The sequence below is a fragment of the Lampetra fluviatilis genome, chromosome 32 (genome assembly GCF_964198595.1).
Source record: "Lampetra fluviatilis chromosome 32, kcLamFluv1.1, whole genome shotgun sequence".
NCBI lineage: Eukaryota > Metazoa > Chordata > Hyperoartia > Petromyzontiformes > Petromyzontidae > Lampetra > Lampetra fluviatilis.
The window spans coordinates 10,302,243-10,325,627 of NC_136306.1; the positions used below are offsets into that span (position 1 = coordinate 10,302,243).

The 23,385-nt window shown below is 48.7% G+C and overlaps 2 protein-coding genes across 2 annotated transcripts; one reads left to right on the forward strand and one right to left on the reverse strand.

The window, feature by feature from the left end:
* Positions 1-485: 485 nt before the first annotated feature.
* LOC144943808 (uncharacterized) lies at positions 486-5,597 on the reverse strand. The gene is made up of 4 exons (XM_078871652.1): positions 5,108-5,597; positions 3,671-3,764; positions 2,522-2,598; positions 486-1,829 (listed from the first exon to the last, which is right to left on the reverse strand). The coding sequence occupies exons 1-4, from the start codon at positions 5,471-5,473 to the stop codon at positions 1,350-1,352; spliced, it is 1,017 nt and encodes a 338-aa protein (XP_078727778.1). The 5' UTR covers positions 5,474-5,597; the 3' UTR covers positions 486-1,349.
* Positions 5,598-6,318: 721 nt separating this feature from the next.
* On the forward strand, positions 6,319-23,004 carry LOC144943812 (uncharacterized). Its single transcript, XM_078871659.1, has 15 exons — positions 6,319-6,611; positions 8,464-8,565; positions 9,565-9,825; positions 11,098-11,292; positions 12,075-12,305; positions 12,838-13,056; positions 14,117-14,338; positions 14,977-15,249; positions 15,879-16,248; positions 17,193-17,281; positions 18,191-18,385; positions 19,017-19,184; positions 19,601-19,816; positions 20,437-20,616; positions 21,331-23,004. The coding sequence occupies exons 1-15, from the start codon at positions 6,540-6,542 to the stop codon at positions 21,397-21,399; spliced, it is 2,862 nt and encodes a 953-aa protein (XP_078727785.1). The 5' UTR covers positions 6,319-6,539; the 3' UTR covers positions 21,400-23,004.
* The last annotated feature ends 381 nt before the right edge of the window (positions 23,005-23,385 follow it).

The window sequence follows — 23,385 nt, forward strand, 5'->3', positions numbered from 1 at the left end:
ACTGCCACTAAATTGCTGAGATCTTCTTCATGGACTCGACTTCCCATGTGTGGTGGGCTCTGCATCATCTCAAAGTGAACCTATGAAGTTTGCTTAACTGTAGCGTCAAGCCACTAGCAGCATAGAGCAAGGACAATGGAACATTTAAGTTCGTTCCTTCCTAGATTTATAGGGCCTTACCATCTTGAGTTTTTTCTGGTTTTTAGGGCAGTATATAAACTATGGTTGGGTATTTCTAGCATCGAAATTCACGCGTCAATTTTTCCCTCAACCACTGCCACATTTAATGTATCATTGCATTCAATTCCGTGTATTCAAATGCTTTTTGCAACTTACACTGGGCAAGTATTGGCATCTTGCAACAGCTGTTGACCCCCCCCCCCCCCCACTAAAACATGTTTCAAAGCAAATGAACACGGTGCAACTCAAAATAACCATTGTAAAATCAGCACTTTGATTTGCTGTTGGCATTCTGGACATCCCACAAGGACTGCAAAGTCAATGGAGAGATTATAAAAGTTTATTTCATGGATGTAAATGCAATGAAAACCTTGGGCTGGGATGGTTGCCATATGAACTTCCAGACAAAAGTCCCTGCGGTCAAAGGTTAAGATTCGTGTCAGGGCTTTCACATGAAGACAAAGGTTTTCCAGCTTGCACCACATCTGTAAATGTAGATTATGCAAATATCTAAATATGGATTAACTACGCAGGTTTGTTTGGAAAGTGGTTTACATTGCATAGCTCACGATTTATTAAACATCCTCCCACCAAATTCCACTTTAAGGACAAGACGTAAACCCCACTTTTAGCTTCCAAAATGTCCAGCAAAATGTTAAAACAATTTTTGGCCATGCCATGTTTGATAAAGCTACGAGTCTGGCATAGTCCTAGAAAGTAGCGCAGGTGTGCTCGGACAGCACAACCTCCCAGCATTGCTACCACCTTACTGATTGCAAAAGGGTCAGCCTGGGCACACCTTTAAGTGCCTTCGTTTCCATGCTGCATAGTTTCTGCTTTAGGTTACAGGATGGGTTCAATTTTGAAATGGTACTATTTAGCAGAGGTGTGGACTCGAGTCATGTGACTTGGACTCGAGTCAGACTCGAGTCATGAATTTGATGACTTGCGACTCGACTTGGACTTGCATAACAATGACTTTGTCCCACCTCTGCTATTTAGCACCTTACAAGTGTTCCAGAGCAGCAATAAAAAGTCGAATTCTTTATTTAAAAAAAAGTCAATATTGAATTAATTACAAAACTAAGATCTGGATACAATGGTTTAGTGCAATTAAAAAAAACTACGGCGTTGAAATTCACTGAACATCAAGCACCGGCTCCTGTTGCTCAGGCCGCTGGCTTCTGTTCCGCTTTTACTTTTTTTGCTGCCGTTTCCTTTTTGGGGGCAACAGCCCTGGGCTTTTTAACCTTGGCTTCACCAGCGTCAATCTTTACCACCTTAACCCGTGCAGTTTTCACTACCGTTGGTTTGGTCTTCTTGGGCACTTTTGCTTTCGTGCCATGGCTCTCGTCATCATCATCACCACCACCACCACCAGTCTCCACAGCCGCAGGCAAAACCTTGGCTCCTCGCTGTGCAGTCGTCTTCTTGGCTCGAGGTGCCTTGGCATTCAATTCCGCCTCCTTGCCCGCATTTTTGGAGCCAAGCTTCAGAACGGCCAGGGAGGTCCGCTTTTTCACGACCTTTTTCTCTTTGACTATTGTAGTCTTCAGCTTGGCCGGCTTCGCTTTGGTTGCGTTGGTTAAAGAGTCGCTGGAAGAGGCGGCGGCTTCGAGTTCAAAGTCCACCTTTGGTTTTTTTGCACGCTGAAAAAAAAAGACAATCGGCAAGGCTTATATCCCCATTGTATGCACGAAGGCCACATTTGACAGAGAACATGGCAGTGCAGCAAAACCCATTGCATTATACTACGCTCCAAGTTCACGCCGTGTCGTCGCCTATCCGCATTGGTGAAGTATGTCAAACCCCCCCCCCCCCCCACACTTGATCCGCATAGCACGAGGCCCTTGCCCAAAGTATACAAGTGCACATGCACAGCTTGTGTCATTGGTTAAGGAAAATGGTCAAAAGTGCACGTTCCCTATTAGCGGGCCGAGTCCGTAACGCCAGACTACTGCATACTCCAATACACGAGAGAATAAGCTGGATAGGCCCCCCCCCCCCCCCCACTGGTATGTACATTTGGGAGCCCATCGTAACGTCCACGGCTTTCGTCATGTAAACAAATGGTACCGTTAAATTTTGATTTAAAGCTTTCGCGACTCCAGAGATTCATATTCTTGGTTCTTTCGGTAAAGTCACGTAGAGGGTAAATGATCAAATACAAATATCAGTTCTTAGACTTTATATTGTTTTATATATTTATGATTTAATTATTTCCCTTCTACGTGACTTTACCGAAAGAACCAAGAAAATGGTGCAGTCTTGAAAGCGGCGTGTGCCCCAGCTATTAAAGCTGCCGATTAAATACATCGCAACTCCCGGTCCATCAGCTCACATCGATGGCTGATGCGTCGACTTTCACAGCTGCTGAAGCTTTTGCAGCCTTCGGAGCTTTCGCCTTTTTGGTGAATCCTGAAGGTTACAAGAACACAATTGCAACGGGTTCGTCGTATGCAAGTAGCCACAACGTACATTAAAGTTAATCATTTATTACATCGACTGAAAACTATCCAACCAAGATTTAATTTTCATTAAAAAGCGATTGTCTTTTAAGCCAAGAATGGAAGCATGGTCAGCTGTTTACGCGAATCACAACATCGTTTTATGGTCAAGTCAGCGCACACAATGCCATCAAGTACTGTGTTATGTTAACGCATTTGTGAATGCGAGCATTGCACTTGGCCTGAAGGAAGAAAAGGGTTGAGACTTGACGGTTCATTGCAGAGGGAGGACCTGCTGCTATATTCCAAGCACACTACACAAAAACTCCTAGGTTTTTGCTCCCAAGCAGTGTGCCAAGATCCAGCTTCCTGTGGTTTTTCTAGGGAGGCAGTTTTAAAAATTACTCGTTGCTAGCTTGATTTGTGCTTGCAAACACAATGCCAACTGTCCATTTTTTGATGTCTGCAACTTAAGGCCCAATTCGTCCTTAAATTCCCTACACTCCTAAAGAGTCCGACTTGTCTGGCTCCAAATAAAGTTAACCAATTAAGGCGAGATGTCAACTACCTCGCCTGGTATGCAGGAGGTCGTGGGTTCGAGCCAGACCCGACGCCTGTATATTTGGAGTTTGCATGTTCTCCCCATGGTCGCGTAGATTTCTCCCGATCCTCCAGTTTACCACTCTACACAGTTTAGAAAAATGCTTGAAGAGGAATTGGCAACAAGCCACTTCGTAGAACTATCAATTGTGGCCCAATTGCGTCTAAAAAGCTACACAACTTCGCGAGCCTTGCGTGGTAAAAAAATGTAATTGCTTTAAAACATGGGCCCGATTGCAAAGAATTAAAAAGTCTTCCCTGTTCAAATTCCCAGCTCCCCCTACATTAGCACTGCACCCGAGCCCCTCCGATGTACTTGTAGTAGCAGCACTGCTCCTACCCACGGCAAAACCTAAACCTCTGCATTGAATGCTGGCAGCTCAAAGACGCCAAGCAGATTCCCAGGGCAACCAGCCCTCCCTCCTGGCCCAAGGCCCACTTGCCTGCTTGGGCCTCCACGAGGGCCTCTTCCACATTGCCAGCTACAGCAGCCTTCAACTTCAGCTTCTTCACCTTTGTTGCAACCGGCTTCCCGAGCTGGTGGTGGGTTAGGGAAGGACGAGGGAGAGAGCCAAGAGTAAATAGTGAGTGTAGGGTAAATGGAACTGCATTCCGTGATGGGGGGGTGGGGGCGGGGTGTCACCTGAACATCAGGACCATTCCAAAATATGGTCGTGTAAGGCTGGGAATGTACGACTCATGGTACTATGCGTAGATAACTTACAAGTCATGTAACCAGAACACTTTTAAAAAGTTGGTCAATTTATTTTAAATAAAGTGTGGGAACTTACTTTCTATGCTCATTTCCAACCCAATAACCCTTTATATATTACAGTGCGCTTCAGAGTTAGATTTTTAACCACAATTGCCGCTTGTAATGTTTAGTCGGCTTAAATTTTGGCAGACAACTTGCTGCTACATTTTACGCTGGCCTTTGTAGCGCGAGCCTTGGCAATCTCCGGCAATCAGGTCTCCAAAATCGAGGTTCAGCATTACACCTACCAAGCCACTGCCTACGTATCCCACACCTCAGGTAGCAACCTACAAACTCCAAAAACAAACATCTAGGACATTATCCATCTACCTCAAGAAATCCAGCATCAACCTTAGGTTTATACCGGTAGGAACAAAGTGAACCAGCCTACAATAGATTATATCGTCCGTCCAGCAACATCGCCCCCTACTGGAAACACTTGGCAGGACTCTACAAAAACCTTTACACTCAGGGAGGCCGTCCTGGCTAAACAAGTGTAATAATATATTATGTTTATATTCTTTGGTTATTCGTTCCTACCAGCCCACCCCGCAGGGATCTGTTAAAAGATTCAAAGCGCCTGCCTTCCCCTCCACCCGGCCAGGCACATCGCAACACCAACCAACCCGCCCACAAACCGAGCGATCTCATCCGCGGGTACGTGGCCATGTCCCAGGGGCTGCGCGCGGAGATATTTTTTTAAGTGAAATGATATCATGCATTAGTCACTGGCGAATATGGAATTTGCCAATATAGGATTTTATTTTTAAAGCCATACGGAAACTTAGAACGATCTAAAAGGCCTTTTGGAACGCATTTGCTCGTCAATGTTTGCAAGGGTAACCAGTGAGCGAGAATAAATTACATTTTGTATTCGCTTGCAGTTACTTAAGAGTTGGGATGCTTTAAGAGACGGCACAACTAGACTAAGAGTCACTTGAATCATTTCGTACATTTAAATCGGAAAAACGTTGGGCCCAGGATTTCTGGGTTGAAACAAAATTCAACGAATGCGAAATTGTAGCCGTCGGTCCGAATTCAGACAATTTTTTTTAAACAACCAAAAACAAAAATTGCCGTCGCGAACCACCCAAACCGAGCATGCCACACCACCACCTTTGCCCACCTTGTAGCGGCCGACAGCCGAGGAGATCTCCGGGTCCACCCCACCAGGGCGCACCAGGACTCCCGTGGCCAAGCCTTTAGCGAGGGCGTTCTTGAGCAGCCGCTTCAGCCGGACCTGGTCCACGTCCGGGTGACAACTGACGACATGGGAGCGGATGGCAATCACGGAGGCGCCCTTCCGACCGGCGAGCTCCCGCACGGCGTCTACGGCCATGGTCAACGTGTCGGGCGGCTTGCTCGCCTTCTGCAGGTTGGCGAGAGCCTGCACGGGTCCCGGTTTGACGGCGCCGCTTTTGGCGGTGCTGGTGGTGGTCTTCGGAGGCGGAGCGGTCTCGGGGTCGGCGAGGTCTTTGGGGAAGCCCACCATTGTGATTAACACGCGCAGCACAATTGAAGAGAAATGTTACCGATTAAAAGAGCACGATCGTGCTCTGTGATAGCAGTGGTGGTGGCAGACCACACTCCACAAAGCGAACGTGTTTCGCAATGCGCGCTACGGATCTCTGTGCTGCGAGATCATCCCCTTAAATATCATCGGGGGGCGCGCGGGCGTCAGCTGTGCTGCTCCTGATCAAGCGATTAAACCCACGTGGATCAATTAGCGCGCATCGTGTTACGGTGCATCTAGCGTAGGTAAAGTGGTGGTGATGTGTGCCCTGATTGAATTTTTTTTATTACAAATGTCACCAGACGTCCTTCATTATTGCCCAGCTCCCCCCCTCCCCCCCATCTTCACGGTGATAAATGAAGAACGCATCACAGATGACTTCTGCGTGGGTGAAGTCACTGCTTTGAATCAACTCGAGACGATAGAACGCGTGACACTTGCACGGACAGTGGTTCAGCAAGCGGTACTATTTAATCACCGCAATCACAATTTAAAATCACCGTCGTCTGTGGCTTGACCACGAGAGTGTGAACTTGTAGTTGATCTGCCTCGACATCGACAGCCGGACTCAAGAGGGGGAGGAAGAGCGCAGTCAGAGCGTCACCACCAATTTGAAGAGCACACGATCGATTCAACTCCCGTGCACCACTCACACACGACACACACCGTCTCGGACAAAGGGGATTGTAATCCACCCCCACCACCTACCACACCCTCCCATTATAATTAATTAGGTGGTTGATAACATAATTGGCCAAGCATGTTCGCTCCATCACGCGAGGTTTTATAATGGGCGACGATTAAACGGGCCCCCCTCTGTTGGAATGGTGGCACAGTGGTTGGTTGTGGGGTGGGTGGCTTTAGCCGAGCACGATTTGGTCAGCCTGGGCCACATCCTCGATGTGATGCTATAATGTTAATGTCTTTGTTTTAATTTCCAGGAATTGGTGACGACACGTGGTGTGTGCACGTACATTTATTTGACGTCCATAAAAACAACTAGATTATTGTTGTATTTTTCGAGGCGGGCCCGTGAGAATTTGCGATGGAAGAGATTGTTCCCGTGAAGCCGTCGATTCGGTCACTAAAGCAAGGCTTCATTCGACAATGCACAGAGGTGAGCGCGCAATTACACTCAAAAACTAAACCTTTAAAACGTTTTAATTTCACCAAGCGTGGCCCACCGACCTGTATGCCGCTTTTGTCAAAAGGCGACTTTGGCCACATGATGGGACAACGAGAAGGGGCTTATCGTGCGAAAATTTCTAGCAGCCAAATAATAATTATCATCATCATCGGCAGCAGCAGCCATCCTCAATCTACTGCTGGATGGTTGCTTGGGAGAAGTGCCTTCATCCAGCAGTGGATGCAAGTCCCCAGGTATAGTTGAGAATGTAAATCCACTCGATCATCGGTAATACTATTTCCACTGCCGCATGAAGGCATCTCCCATGCACAAGCTCGTCGTTAATTCGATGTAACAATTCGTGTCGCACCTGCAGGCGACTGATTGTTGCCGCTCCGTCTCGTTGCCGTGCATCACCACTGGTGGTCCGGGGAGAAGCTTAATTTAGGGTCTCGCAGTCGCTTTAAGTCACAAGCCGCGTGTAAAGGTTTAGACCCTCACCAACACGTGTCACATACAGCTCTCTGCCCACTACAGTAAAAAAACAAATGTTGCTGTTGGTTGTCCCACCTGATGACGGAAGCTTGTGTTGCCTCCGAAACGTCGTGGTTTAGTTATTTTTTTTCACCTACGTGACTTTACCGAAAGAACCAAAGAGTATGGATCCTTGCAGTCACGAAAACTTCAAATCTAGAAGTAACACATATATTGCCTGGGGTTGGCGATGTTAGTTCGGGTGCTGATGCTACACGGTATTTCTTAATGCCTAATCGAATTTCTGTAGTCGAACTTTCACCAAATCTAAGCTAAGCAGGTTTGAGCCTTTGGATGGGCGAGCAACGTGCGTAACAGGTGCTATAGGCTGCATGTGGTTCTGTTGTGAGCAGCAAAAATACCAGTGGGGGGCAAAATCCATTGTCCCTTCTTGCAGCTCTCTGCTCCCCGCCTCCAACCGCCCGACTTCACCAGCGTGGTGAAGTATGGCCAACATTTATTTTAATTACAAGAGCTTATTTGATCAAACAAGGCCCAATGAGTTCTAGTGTGTAGCTCTTTATCAGAAGCGATCTGGCCGCTAATGACGGCTTCACGAAAGTGGATCATCACGTGGGACTTGATAGCAGCTGAATACTCTGAAACGCGCGTTGATTCTCATTGTGGAGGGAGATCCTGCGTTGGAGTCCCAGGCAAGCCGGCCCTTGTGGAATCCGCTTCCCGAGCGAGTGTGGCGCGTTTATATTGGGAAGTGTGGCCGTCAATGACGACGATGCACCAGTGGCGTAGTGACCTCCTCGGGGGTTGCGACATATCGGTCAGCTGGGGCCCCCAATATTTGATTTGTCTCGCACCAAGGCTATTGTATATCGCGGCTCCTCTTTAATCCCCATCGCATCAGTTTTCCACCGTGCAAAGACAACAACTTCACTCGTGGTGGTTGTCTAGGGGGGGCCCCCAACTCGTAGCTTTAGCCACCGAAGGGGGGGGGGGGGAGACATCCCCTGCCCCCCCTTGTTCGTTACGCTGCTGCTACTACAAACTCTCCCACCCAGTGACTCTGAAATAAAACCACATTTCATTTCTCTAGATATAAAAACGAAATGTACAGCCCATCGGCCACATGGCCTTGTGGGAGTTGCATCTTAATTGATAATTTTTTTTATTTTATTTTTTTCCCTATTTTTTTATTGTATTTTTTTTACCTACGTGACTTTACCGAAACAAACCTAAGAGTATGATTTAACACGAGCAAAGCTCTGGGCCGGTTTTGACTTTACCTGTCTCATCAGCAGGGTTAGGGTGGGGGGGGGGCATCCTTGTTCTGACCACCGTGTGTTCGTGACAGACGAATAAGAGGATCGAGGAGCTGCAGGCGATCATCACGGCTCGCTCGCTGAACAAGACAAAGCTCCTCGGCACGAAGCTGCCCTCGTTCAAACCAGCGCAGGTTCCAGTAACGTATTTACGACTTCCTTGCGTGGAGAGGAGGGCTTTATTTGCATGTCTACCAATGGGACCTTTTTGAAAGGGGGGTCATAAAGAATGGTGGAGCTTCTCTGGTGAAAAGACGCTGCGTATATCGTCAGAGCATGTTTGTTGGCATGTTTTGGCCACAAGTTTGTGTGGGTGAATGCAGACCTGACGCCTTGGAATGGGTATTTTATTTGGTATTTGAACCTCTTAACACCTGTTTTATTGCTGGAGAGGGTAACGCCGATATTCGTATCATTTCTTCAGAGGAATTTTAAGTTTGCAGTCCTCCATTTAGGCAACAATGGTCCAGTTAAAATTATATTTTTTTTATGTTTTTATTATTTCAGTAGGATCCTGGTGACGAGCAGAAACAGATGTTTAGGGGAAGGTGGGGAGGGGGGATACAGAATCGATGGGCAAGTTTAATCAATCCCTCTGCCCGCGTCGACCCGGCGGTGTTAATGGATTGGTCGATCGGCCAGGTCACTTGTGGTGGGGTAAAGTGTGGCCATAACCCCCCTCTCACCTCTTCCAGTGTGGAAGAGTAGGCCAAAACACGTGGGGGGGCTCTAAGCATTCGCTTTCTTTTCTTCTGCCTCGTCCGCCAGGCCTGCCCCTCCCCATCACCGCCGTCTCCTCTCTCTCCAACCCTGACTTTGTTTAAATTCGCTTTGAGCAATGACGATTGTCCCTGTTACGAGATAACCGGTGGGATTAATGGATGATCTGTTTTTTTATATTTGTATGTTTATGCAGAAATAATTTGTCGCGTTTATAGATCTGTAGTCGTTTTGTTCGTACGTTAAAGTACTCTCCAAACACTTGGAGATGTAATGACGCTTGAAGCGAATTAAAAAGGACGAGATGACGACAACGATGATGATGCTGACCATGATGGAGCCATAATCATCTGGCTTCAACACTGGATGAGAAAGCAATGTTGTATTTGTGCGTCTGCTCGCTCGCGTAACAGGTCCATTCAGATGGAAACCAACGGAGCGTCACGCAGACGATGCATAACGACAATGGAGATGCTGGAGGAGGTGGTGGTGGAGGAGGTTGCAGTGATGACGGGCGGGAGGCCGTTACTCAGCTTGGCGAGGAGGTGGCTACAGTGGAGACGGCCCCGGACACGGATCGGACGTGGGAGAGACGCGGCACGTTTTTCGTCTTTCCGCAAGGTCTGCGATATGATCCCCAGAGCTGCTCCAACCGGGACGACGCCTCTCCACAGGTAACAGGGAGGTGTCTGGTCTCAGCCAGGAGTCGGCAATCTGGCGGCTTCAGAGGCGTGTGCGGCTCTCGGTGACTGCTTCATGACGCTGTTTGTTGAGGACCGCCGGCTCGTAATTCACCACACAGTGCATTGTGGTTATCGATGTCGTTTTTTTATAACCGAATTCGAAAATTGCTATTTTTTTTTTGCATTTTGGTTGTCGACCCCTGGTCTTGACGAGCGACGCGTTCCCAATTTGTAGATTGGTTTTAAAAATTCCACTCTGGGGGGGGCCTGGAGCATGATGGGTTGGACGGTGTAAAAAAAACGCATTTTTGGATCGCTGGAAACAAGTAAATGTGTTTTAATTTACTGAAAGTTTCATTTGAGATGTTTTTAACATTGTTGATCTGCATTCGTGAACTAAAATAAGTTGATGGTAAGCGAAACATTTTAATGTTTCAACTTGAACATGTTATCATTATAACGCCGAATTCTTTAGTTCCATTCATTGTAAGATAGTTTTTCACCATTATGTACAGCTGTGATAAAATATTGCGGTCAATGTGCAACACAGGTCTAGGTCTTTTTCACATTCAAATGTAAACAGTCTGCCATTTGATACATTTGTACGACGCGCAACGCACTTGGAGGGGGGTGCCGCTTGTGGTGTCGTGGTCATCAACACTAGCAATGCCGAGATCACCGGTTCGATCTCCCGGCCCAGAAGCTGCAACAATGGCGCACATTTCTTGATTACCCCCCCCCCCCCCAACTCCCCGCCCAATAATATCAATGGATACACCACAGCCGATCGGGAGCGCATGTGTGGTAGAAAAGTGTGGCTCATCCCAAGGCCACGCAGGACATCTTGCCAGGAGGGAAGAGATAGCCATATGCCCTCTAGTGGGTGCGTTCCAATGGAGGCCCTTCTACCAGCAGTGACATGAGAAAAATATTGCAGCACTGTTTCATACCTCTAAATATTTGTTTAATGGATTCGAATTATGAAATGATGATTACGGTAACATGCCCAAAGTGGCTTAATGCAACACCGGATGAGAAAAGCGACCTTGTGTTTGTATGTGCGCGCGCTCGTGTGCGATCTACGGCGCGTCGATAAGAGTCCATTGCGTGAATGCGAGTCAATCCAGAAGGTGAGCAACGTGTCGGGTCTACACACGGGTGTGTGGGTGTGTGGGTGTGTGTGTGCAGCAGCAGCAGCGTTGGTTAAGTTTGTGAGCCAGCATGGACAGGATTGCGGCAAAACTTGGACCACTTTTGACCCAGGAAACTGGTGGTGATGATGGTGATGATGAAGACGGCGGTGGAGGCGATGTGTGGCCGAGGGCGAGCGTCGATGAGGACGAGGTGGAGACGACGACGCTGGAGATGGAGCGCACGAAGGAACGCCGCCGCACCATGCTCACGCTGACGCAGCCTCACGAACACGGCTTCCGGAGCGCCAATTGGGGGCCTCGACTGGTAATGGAAATGTGGGGGGGGGGGGGGGGTGGTGGGGGGCAGACTCGGCAGTGGCGACGCGGACGGGCAAGGGTCTCGTGGTGTGGAACGCCACTCCTCTGCGGAAGTCTCATTTGGATGATCGTCTGGTGTTTAAAAGTTATTTAAAAAAAACACATTGGAAGCCGGGCCGGGGGTCACTTGGGGTCAAAGCAAAATGAGCAGCAGGCACCACAAAAATCCTGAAGTTGAATCCCGGCAGCCACATTTATTTATGTTGTACGGACCGTGCTAATCACTGGTGATTGTAAGGGCATTCGTTATTTGTGTGCGGGGGGGGGGGGGGTGCGTGAAGCCGATTTTAAAACAACACAAAAGGACTCTATTCATAATTCTGTCTGTCATTAATAACTTAATACGAAGGACTTTGCTTTAAGTAAAATGTCTGTTGTACAAACGGGGGCCCACATGTTAGAGTTCGTCCTCAAATGATCCCCCGGTTCCATATCCTCCACCAGCTGCGAGATGATGATGATGCTGCTGATGCCTGTGGGAGCCACGTGTTGTCCTGGCCTTGCCGCCAGACCAACCGCCGCGTCTGAATGAACGTGCTCGCGAAACAACGATTACCCCAGAAAGCCATGTTATGCGTGTGTGTGTGTGCGCGTGTGTGTACCGTTCCGGCCTTCATAGGTGCTCGCTAACAGCACTTGCCCATACAGTCTGTTAAGGCTATACGGGGGATCTTTGTGCGTGCGTGCGTGTGTGTGCTGCTGCGATTCCTCTCGCTGTCCGCATGCGAGAACATAGTCCGGCTGGTCGCCGCGATGCCCACGATCGATTCGAGTCCGACACTTTCCGAACACCGTCCGCATCGAGAGGCCGAGGGTCCGGCCGATCCTCCCTGGCTGACCAACTCAACCCCCTCGTCCGAGCGACTCGGTCACGAAGACAACGACAGCCGGGAGGAAGCGGAGCGCTTTGCCTCGGAACCCGCAGAGCTCCCAAACAAAATGGTGCTTCATCTCTCCGCTGTAAGCGGTCCACCCGGTCGCATCGCCTGCTTTGTGCCTGCCGGTGGCCACGCGTTTACCATCCTGCTGCTGCCGAATATTAACTAAAACGAAAATTTTTTTTACCAGGTAAGGCCCTGCTGAGCTTATATATGGCTATTTTTCAGAAGCTACCTGGCCACAAATGATAGCTCAACGAAGTGGCTTATCATGTATAAATGTATAGCAGCCGAATACTTGAAACGCACGTTGAGTCTACATGTGGAGCAGAAAAAACCAGAGGATTCGGAGAAAAATCCAAGCGACCACAGGGAGAATACGAAAACTCCAAATATACAGCAGGTGTCAGGGTCGGAATCGAACCCATATGGCTCCTGCCTTGGTCGGGCTATCAATTGTGGCCAGATTGCTTCTGAAAAAGAGCTACATAGCTCAGTGGGCCTTACCTGGTAAAATAAAATAGCTTGCTTAAATATTTAGTCATGCTGCACCATGGACAGCTCCTGCCTTGTAATCGTCTCTTCCCCCCCCCTCTGCCCCGACTCCTGGACAGAGTGAGGCTTCGGACGACATGGAGTTGGCGCATTGCCCCGGTCCGGCCGCACCGAAGGAAATTCCTCGCGTTGAAGGCGGCGGGGAGCCAGCAGTGCCGCCACGCGACCCCACGCGGCGTGGGGGCGCCTCCTCGGGCGACGACGGCGCGGACGCGCCGGGGAAGCTCTCCCCGCCCGAGGAGGTCGTCTCCCGGTCCAAGGCTCTGCTGCCATCGCTGGTGAGGAAGCGTTCATCATCCTCGCAGCAGTAGCAGTAGCAGCAGTAGCAGCAGCAGCAGCGGCTTTTTTGGTTAACCGTCGGACAAAGATGGGTCACCGCATCTCGCGCGCTTTCAGATGCGCTTCTGCGGCCGTCTGGAACGCTGTTCCGTCCGATATTAGGAAGCCACTGGTCTGGATCGAACCCAAGTCCTCCTGTATACCAAGAAACGGAGTTAACATCTCTCCACTGCGGCGCCCCCTCTCGCCTATGCAGTCTCTTCTAATGCAGGGGTTTTCGAGAATGGTTTACTTAATTTACCTCGGGGGTAGTTGCGGCATTCTACGTCCAGCCAAGAAGTGAACTTATTACAACATGACAAATGTATTGCTACTCTGCAATGGAACATGAGTTTATTGGAAAGTTGAGGGGGCCCTACAGCTTTTTCTTGCAACTATTTTATCCCAGAATCACTGCTGGATGATGACAGTGGTGAACGCGATTAAATCTGGTGATTGCTATCGCTCATTTGGGTGCAACGGTGGCAAGATGTTAACTACCTCGCTTGGTATACAGGAGGTTGTGGATTCGATCCCGACCCTGACGCCTGCTGTATATTTGAGGTTTGCGTGTCTCTCTCTCCCCGTGATCGTGTGGATTTTGTTCCGGGATCCTCCGGTTTTTCACTCCACATTTATAATCGACATGCATTTGGAGTATTTGGCTGCAATACATTTCCACGTGTTGATAAGCCACTTTTGGTGAGCTATCATTTGTGGCCAAATCACTTCAAAAATAACTATAGCGCTTAGTGGGCCTTACCTGGTAAAATAAATATTTTATTTTATTTTCAGTACGGTACAGAGGCGAGGAAGGTTCAAAACGTGTGGGCAAGCGTCCATGCAGAGGGGACAAGGGTTTACAACACGGCAATGCAAGAGATTAAACACGGGGGCAAGGCAACGGTTCAAACAGAACTTGTAATTGAATGCGGAGTTCGTTGACGAAGCTTGGTTAAATCGTTCGTTGTGCTGTACCGTGGGCAGCTCCTGCCTAATAAAAAGTCTCCTCCCGGACAGAGCGAGACTTTGGACGACGCCGAGTTGGCGCACTGCCCCAGCCTGGCCACGCCGAAGGGAATTCGTCGCGGTGCAGGCGGGGACCCCGTGCCGCCAGACGACCCCACGCGGCACGCGGCCACCTCCTCGGGCAACGGCGTCGTGGACGGAGCGCTGGTGGAGGGGGGGGAGGATGAGGAGGAGGTCATCGTCTGCACTTCCGAGGCTCCGCTGCCTTCGCCGGTGAGGGAGGCGGCCTTCATCCCCCGGTGGCTTTTGGCCAAAGACGGTCACTGCGTCGCGCGTTTTCAGATGCCGTATACACTCCACTATACTCTACACTGTGCTATACACTGCACTATGCACTACACTTTTGGCAAGCCATCGAACAAAGACGGGGGTCACCACATTGCACGCGCGTTTTTGATTGCACTTCCACGGCCGTCTGGAACGCTCTTCCGTCCGATATCAGGAAGACACTGCTATGCATTTAAATCATCATCGAAATTGAAAAAAAAGTTTTACTGCGTTATACGTTTAGTTGTAAGGGGGGGGGGGGAGAGTTGGTCTCGCTGCCCCATCCAGGTGGGGACCACGAGCCAGGGCACGAAGGTTTACATGGGGAGGAGAAAAAATGGGTAGTGGAGGGGTGGGGATGTGGATTTTGCTCTGGGCTCCCCATTTTCGAATTGACATCGCACGTTTAGAGTATTTGGCTGTTATGAATTTCCACGTGACGAAAAGCCACTTGGCTTAGCTGTCATTTGTGGCCAGGTCGCTTCTAAAAAAAGCTGTAGGGCTCGGTGTGCCTCACCTGATAAAAATGAATTAATAGTTTTGTAACGAACGAGAAATAGTAATGTATCCCTCATCGTCTCTAGTCTGACGACAGCAGCCAGAGCAGGAGTCCGACGCCTCTTCCCGTGGCTGTGGGCAAGGCGCACAAGAGGAAACTCGATCAGCCCGTGGTCACCCGCGAGGGCGCGGACACGGCGGAGGTGAAAGCTGGGCCCAAGCACAGCAGACGGCAGACGGACAAGCAGAGGGGGGAGCACGGCACGACGGCGCAGTCCACCCAGCGGAGGAAATTGGGCGCCCCAGTGCCGCCCGCCACCACCACCTCCCAGCAGAGCGGCGGTGGAGCCGCCCCCCCCGTGAGTGTGCGGGGGCAGCCCAGCCGCTCGGAGTGTGAGAAACAAGTGGGCGGGGGGGGGGTACAGGCTTGCTGGGGCAAGTTCTGTCGGCGAGCACGTGTCAAGGCTGCCACGACGCACGAGGGGGTGGGGGGTGACCAACACAGCACCGGGCCGTCTTTGTCTCCCTCGTGTTTACACGTCGCACCCAGGTGCTCGTTTGAGGCCGACTTGACCTCAGGGGAGGCCCAAGACCAACGATCACCGGCTCTCTTTGATGTCACCCCATTGCTGATATTTATACATCGCTGTACCAAACACTCGTTGTGGAAGGTCGAGCGGACCGAGGACCGCTTGATATATTTTTTCCACCGATGGTTCGTCCGTGGCGCAGTGTTGTCAATCACTGCACCGCTGCTTCGCACGCACTCGATGTAATCTGCTGCCAATCTCTGGGGGTCCCTGTCTTTTAAAAAGGTGCGGATAATATCATTAATGTAGCGCTTTCAGGGGAGACCTCTTCTCGGCGACTCGTATCCATTGAAAAATTAACGTGCAATTATTTGGAGATGTCGAATATGCATTCTCGAGACCATGAATGTATTTGCCTATAAGCAATTGTTCCCCACAACCCCTCCGACCCTACCCAGCTCGGCAAGCCGCGGGCAAAGCGCGCGGCCACCACCTCGACGATCCGGGTGACGAGGACCTTGACCTTGCAACAGGAGGCTGCTGTCACCGCCGCCGCTGCTGCTCTTGCTACTTTCCCTACTGCTGCCTCTACTACTGCCGCTGCCCCTGCTGCAAACGCTGCTCTCCTTGCTGCTGCCACTACTGCTGCCACTTCCCCTACTGTTGCTGCCTCTACCAACGCTGCTGCCCCTACTCCTGCCGACTCTCCTGCCGACATTGTCCCTACCGCTGCTGCTGCCCCTATCGCTGTCCCTGGTGCTGCGGCCGTCGACAAAGTTGAGGCTGCAGAGCCCTTGAAGGAGAAGACTCCCGAGACGGCGATGCGAGGCAAGAGTGAGATGAGGCGTCCATTTCCCAGCATGCCCCTGGGGCTGAGCAGGCTGCCACCCCTGGCTTATAACGAATTGCAAGAATTAAAAACATTTTTCGTAACGCGCTCAATTCTCACGGGGTTTCCACGCACTGCCAAATTTGTCCGGTGTGTTACAAGTTTTAGGTACAGTTGAGCCGAAATGATCCATCCACTGCTTGGATGAAGGCCTCAATCTCCTGCACACGGTGGGCTGGGCTCGTAGCTGAATCTTCCACAAAGGACTTTCTTTCAGCCGAGTTCCCCTCCTTCGGCTGGCACTCTGGCGGTAGCCTCAACCACCGACCATGTGTTTTGCCCAAGCACGGCTTTTTCACACTTGGTTACGGCTCTTCAATTGATGAGGAAAGGCAAAACTTGCACCAACTCTCTCTCTCTCTCTCTGCTTGAAGACATCTCGCTGTGACTGGCACACAACTCGGCATTTGCATTGAGCTCCAGAGCATATTTCCACTCATCGTACACAGGAGTAGGAATGGCTCTGACAAGTATTGAAAGTCCATTCACATCCATGCACGTGTGTTTGAAGCGTATTGGCTACTTTGTGGTTAATAGCGCATTTAAAACTTGAAGTTATTTACACTTTTCATTTGTGTGTGTATATATAAAATGTCATAAATGTAAAATCTGCGAGGCGAGAGAAAAAAGGTAAAAAAAAATTGCCACTTAGAAAGGTTAAGGCGCAGCCCTGCAATGTCTCGCTCGCACCACTGCCGTCGCAAGAGCCTCCACCGGAGGGAGCCCTAAAGTCCCTGTAATAGGACATTTGGTCTCCTCTTCCACGCTGGCTCGCATTTCTCTGAAGAGGCGGGGGTGCCCAGACTCTGTTATACATACTGTATTTATTACCCGACTGCCAACCAATGTACAATATTTTTAATGTCTCTCATTCACCTTCTAGTGGTTAGTAAACGGAAGACCAGATCTTCTGCCACGGGGAAGGACCTCTCGGGTTTGACAGGAAAGTCGTCGTCGACCACCACCGCCAGGGTAAGTGTGAGGATCGGACGCACAATCGTTGCAGATATAATCATCTCCAGTCTGACGATCATTCAGCTGCAGCCAACAAACTGAATACCAAAAACGTTTAATTGTCTTTCAATAGTGACTCGCTGGACATCTGTGAAAATAAGTCATATTTAAACAAACTTTTTTTTAAAAAACGCTTTTATGAAATGTACCGTACTAGTAATGGCAGAACTCCAGGAAGTGGCCCCGAAGCTTGTCATATAACGTAAGGGGACCGTGGCCAATTACAGCCAACGTCAGTTGAGCGTGGACAATTAGACCCAAGCCGAAACATAACATATAAAAAAGAATGTTTAAAAATATATATATATATTTTATGATAGAATATAGTATTGTCATCAGCATGACATAAGTATACCAAGTTTGCAGTCGATACCACATTGGGAAGTGGGTAAAAATTGACTTACAAGATTTTTTTAAGGATACGACAAACAGATGGAGCGAGTTAAATAAATTCTAGATTTGAAGCTTTCTGTGACTGCAAGGATTCATACTCTTAGGTTTTTTCGGAAAAGTCACGTAGGTAAAAAAATAAAATTTAAATTAATAAAAGTAATAATTGAAATAAAATAATAAATCACGACGTTTCGGAGGCAACACAAGTCTTCGTCATCAGGTGGGACCGTCACAGCTAGATGTACTGTATCATATGAGGCAAAAAAATTTAAGATACTAGTTCTTAAATACAAGTTAAGGAGGGGAGGAGGGGGGGGGAGGAGCTTATCTGAGTGTGGTAGCCCAATGAGTTAAATAAAAGCGTGTAAAAAGAGTTTAATCCACTCTTCGTGTTCCTCCAACCTAAATAAATAAGAGTCTTGAATAGGCTCTGTCCCCCTCCGTCCGATTCTCCCGCGGCGACTTCCCACGCAGAGCCAGAAGAAGGCGGCGGCGACGGAGGGCAAGGCCATGGCTAAGGCCAAGGGCAAGCCGAGGGGCAGAGGGGCTTCCCAGGGAGAACTCGAGAAGGAGACCACGGAGGCGTCTGGGCAGCCGGAGAATCTGGGAATCTGCACTCCTCCGCTGCCTCCGGCTCCTCCTCCGACCCCCACGGAGATCGATAGCCCCGTGAGTGTGTGGGCGACGCGACCGCTTGGCCGGGGCAAGTCGTTTGTGGTAGAATCCCCGTTATTCGAATCGCCGTTCTCCGCCCTCCACGTTATCCGCGCGCCACGTGACCTCGCGCTTGCTTGCTGCTGCTGTCCACACACGGCGCGCAATTCGTGCAGCTTCTGTGTTTGTCGTCGCGCCGCTGCCTTCCTTGGAGCCCCCCGTAGTCGTCGCGCGGAAAAGTGGGGAAGGGACTTGGAAGTGTCTTGCAAATCCTTCCAATTGTCGGTCATTTTTTTTTCCCGCGGGGTTCAAGAAAAAACCCAGGTGGGCTCGAGAATACCCGCGGATAACGCGCGCAGAACTCCTGGGACGCAGAGGGCATCGTCCAACGCATCACGCATCGTTGACGACATTTTGTCACCTGCTCGTGTTAAGATTGTGGCGATGGTGATGATGGATTAATTATTGATAGAAAAAATTGTCGCTGGGTCGGTGCGGCTTTCGCTGTTCTCCAGTGTGTCGGCAATGACAGCGGTGATGGTGACGATCGTGGTGATGTTGATGCCGGCGACCTTGTTCTGCGGGAGGTATCTGCATGTCCTGGAGGTTGTTTCCATGGCAATGATATCACCATGTATTGCGTCAGCTGGAAGGGGCTGGCGCAGAGAAGACTCCGGAGAGACGGCAGCAGTCTCTGAGGGCCAGGGGACCCCAAGCGTCCGTCAAGGCCCTCTCCCCGAGTCCTGGCCCAAAGCCCACGCGGAGACTGAGATCAAAAGCCTTGGCAACAATCACCGAAGGTGAAACCCTCAAGGTGACTTGCTGCATAGGAGGGGAAAATACATCACGATCTGAATTTATTAAGTGGGGTGAGCACAGTGTTGTCCTATGAACCTAAAACTAAAATGCTAAACTGTTTTATTTTACCAGGTAAGGCCCCACTGAGCTATGTAGCACTTTTTCAGAAGCGACCTGGCCACATGATGGCTCGACTTAAGTGGCTTATCGCGTGCAAATATATATATCAGCCGAATACTCTAAACACACGTTTATAAATGTGGAGGGAAAAACCGGGGAGACTTGGAGAAAAATCCACGCAACCACGGGGAGAACACGGAAACTCGAGATACACACACACGTGCGTTTTGAAAACTATAACACGTGCGTGAGTCCCCCTGCCCTCTGCAGAGCAATCCTCTGCCGATGCTGATTTGGTGTCACTCCATGCAGGGCCAAGAGAAGGCGACAGGAGGCAAGGGGAAGGCTGCGGCTACGGCTACGGCTGTGGCTACGGCTGTGGCCAAGGGCAAGGCCGAGGGCAAGCGTACGACACGAGTTGCCCAGCGGGAGCCGAAGAACGAGCCGGAATCTGTGCAGCCGAAGACACGGAGAATCCGTGCTCTTCCTGCCTCGTCTCCTCCCACCCCGAGCGAGAGTGACCACCCTGTGAGTTGGGGCGGTGCTACGGCTTGACCGGTGGAAATCTTTATCCCATTCCCCGCAATCCACGCTCCTCCATATCGACTGTGTTCTCGATTATCTGTGCATTTGACATTCGTTATTAACTGAACCATCGGAGGGATAACAGGGAAGCTGTCTGCGAGTGGTGGCAACATCCCCAAGAAGCTCTGTCGATTAACTTGTGCATTCGATGCGAGTTCTGTTTAAACCTTAGTTTTGCTCCTGTGTTAAACCTATTGACATTGCTGTGTCTTAAACTCTTGCCCCCTCTGCATAAACGCTTGCCCACACGTTTTAAACCTTAAGCGCCTGTGCCGCGCTTAAAATAAACTCTAAACTATTTATTTTACTAGGTAAGGTCCACTCTGCTATATAGCTCAATTTCAGAAGCGACCTGGCCACAAATGATAGCCCAACTAGAAGTGGAGTATCACGTGGACATTTATAGAAGCCAAATACGCCAAACGTATGTTTCTAAATGTAGCGGGGGGGAGAGACGCAAACTCCAAATATACAGGCGTCGGGTTTGAAGCCACGACCACCTGTATACCAGGCGAGGTAGTTAACATCTCACCACCGTGGCGCCCACTTGTTTCCTGTGTCAGCCGGAAGCAGCTGCTGCTGCTGGGACCGAGAAGAAGACTCCCCAGAGACGGCAGCGATCTCTGAGGTCCCAGGGGCCCCAAACGTCGGCCAAGGCCCTCTCCCCGAGCCCTGGCCCCAAGCCCACGCTGAGACAGAGATCAAAGGCCTTGGCAACAATCACCGACGGTGAAACCCTCAAGGTAATTTGATGCATGGGATAGAAAAAAAATAGCACGATCTGGATTAAGTGACTAAATATGTATTTTTAGGTTTTCTCGGTAAAGTCACGTAGGTAAAAAATTAAAATTAATAAAAGTAAAATACAAATAAAATAAAAATCACGACGTTTCGGAGGCAACACATGCTTCCATCTTCAGGTGGAACCGTCACAGCACAATAGCTGTATCAAGTGAACGTCGTGATTTATATTTTATTTTTATTAATTTAAATTTTTTTACCTATGTGACTTTACCGAAAAAACCTAAGAATATGAATCCTTGCAGTCACGAAAGCTTCAAATATAGAATGACTAAATATGTTTTAGGGGGAGCAGTGGTGAGCGCAGTGTCCTATGAACCTGGCAACCCGAGAACGATTCCTGGCCATGGCTAATGCTGGCAGACAGTTGATATCTTCACCGGTCCTGGCCCCATTTCTTCACGAACTGACCAGCATGAAGTACGGCCAAACAGCAACGTAGCATGGTGAGGCCATAATCAATTTAAATGGGATGCAGTTAACATGAATGGCGCTATATAAAATGAAATTAGTAAATTCCAAATGATTGCATTTTAATTAACACTTATATTCATGCATATATTGTTTCTGTACGTAGCAATGTGGCCTGTGTGAATTATATTTGCTTTAACGTGTTTTTAAGAAATGTTCATGTTGTGGTGGTGTCCATTTACTAGACCGACGCAGCAGATGGAAAGCCAAACCTAAAAAAACGCTTGGGACTGGCTCCAGGAAAGGGGAAGTGATGCGTCCCAACGAGGAGCTGAGATGCCCCCAGGTATCTCTCGCAGCATCTCATCTGGCTCCATTGCATGACCCCCCCCCACCCACCTTACGAAGTCCATGAGCCCAGACCCGATCTCTCACCTGTTGGGGGTATCACCTCAGGTGGCATAACCTCAGTGGTTCCAATTTCTTTGTGGCCAAAAAAAGTGAATTATGTGATGACCGCTTGAAATTAATGGGGTCTCGAATAATTCACTCTGCCATTTAACTGAATCGTTAGAACCAGCGTTTTGCTTGCTTAGTTAGACCTAGTTGCTCTGCACCCTGGACTAACAGGGGGAGGGGTGTCGTGTTTGCAGAAGGTAGTAGAGCAAAGAGGATGAGGGTACACGTCTAAGGATAACTACCGAGATGCAACGATGAAACCAACTTGTGCAGGTGTATTGTTGAATGCCGAAACTAAGGGCAATGGCGACTTGGGGGTTGATTTATTGTACTTCACGCTATAAAGAGTGTGGGTTGAAGGGAGGGGGGTGGCCTTAGCACACGTCTCGGTATCACTTTGCCACTGATGTTAGCCATAGCTGGGAATTTAACTCCGGTTGCCGAGTTTATAGTGCGGTGTGCGAACCACCGTGCCACCAAAAAATAAACATTGTTTTGGCCCCCCCATATGTTAAAACTCGTATTGTAAATACCGTGCATACTTATAATTATCCCGTATAAAATAGAGAGCTATCCTTGTGTGATCAAGTTTGTGGACTTCTACCCATCATCAGCCTCTTTTGCAGTAACAACAAGTGTATTCACTCGGTTGTCTAATTGCATTATTGAGTTGCAACCCCTCGGATGGGTGGGGGGGGAAAGAACCAGACTGAAGAACGAAGTGGCATTTCCAGCACACACTGTTTCACCTTTTTGCTCATACACACAAATGCTCTACTCAGCCGTGAACATGTGAGCCTTGTATTAAATTAACTGTTCACAATTAGCCCCCCAGCAATTTGTCACGGATTGCCTACCTTTTTTAGCATGTCTTTTCTTTCCTGTCTCGTTTATGCAGTTAAGTGTAACAGAATGTAATTTGCACGAATCTTTAATCAATTCTTATACAAACGAGTGAATGTCCTAAGAATAAATTTAATCGATGCATCATTACATGACGTAGTGAGTTGCTTAGTTTTTCATAGTTTAATTATTGTGTCTTCTGATGAGCTACCAATAATTTGTTAAAGGTCTTGATCAAATTGGTGAGCCCAGGGCTATTTACTTATTTTTCTGCAGGCCAGATTTACCCTGCTTATCCATATTCACACTGCTCGAGTGATTTCCCATTCCAATATCCCTACAAACAATAAAAGCAACTTGTAGGTGGTTACAACTTTCATTGGTCTGCGAGTGCGTAAGCGGGCTCACTCAAATTGTGTTGTGTAAAAAAAATAGCAAGAACTCACTTTTTGGAACGGTATATTTTAAATAATAAGACTATCCATAAACGTTTGAGAAATGTCTTGTAATATAAAATTCTTTATTGTATGTACACATGTATAATAAAAAACGTAGCATTTGTATGCCCATACACTTAACTGACGTTATGATTTGTAGAACATCTTAAGATTTAATTTACAAAATAAAGTGTTTCAAAAAAGGTTTGTGGCTTTTGTAAGCGTACTGTTCCGTTTGTAATAGGTTCCATTGTGGCTTCTCTGCCACAATTGATGTGCTTTAGACTTGCAAAAGACTCAACGAAACATATTAACTGGATCACGATTTCCAACAAATTCACCAACACAGCCATTTGTAAAAGTTAATCTCTGCTTCACAACAAATAACTTGACAATCGGGCCTTGAAATTGAACATACCTCAGCCTTGATGGAACGGTTTGTGCGGTGCTTAACCTTTACCTTGAATTTTTTTATCTAGGTACAAGCCTCAAGCCAGATATAAGTGAAGACTACAAAGGTTTAACAAATGCATTTATCCAGGGAAGTTTCAGTTTTCAGGA

Excerpts from the sequence above, each read along its gene's own strand:
- LOC144943808 (XM_078871652.1), bottom strand. The coding sequence starts at position 5,473 with ATGGTGGGCTTCCCCAAAGACCTCGCCGACCCCGAGACCGCTCCGCCT. Across the intron at positions 3,765-5,107 it reads CGGCTGTCGGCCGCTACAAG|CTCGGGAAGCCGGTTGCAAC; the intron begins GTGGGCAAAGGT and ends ACCCACCACCAG. Across the intron at positions 1,830-2,521 it reads TCGACGCATCAGCCATCGAT|CGTGCAAAAAAACCAAAGGT; the intron begins GTGAGCTGATGG and ends TTTTTTTTTCAG.
- LOC144943812 (XM_078871659.1), top strand. The coding sequence starts at position 6,540 with ATGGAAGAGATTGTTCCCGTGAAGCCGTCGATTCGGTCACTAAAGCAA. Across the intron at positions 9,826-11,097 it reads GGGACGACGCCTCTCCACAG|GAAACTGGTGGTGATGATGG; the intron begins GTAACAGGGAGG and ends CTTTTGACCCAG. Across the intron at positions 19,185-19,600 it reads CCGAAGGTGAAACCCTCAAG|GGCCAAGAGAAGGCGACAGG; the intron begins GTGACTTGCTGC and ends CACTCCATGCAG.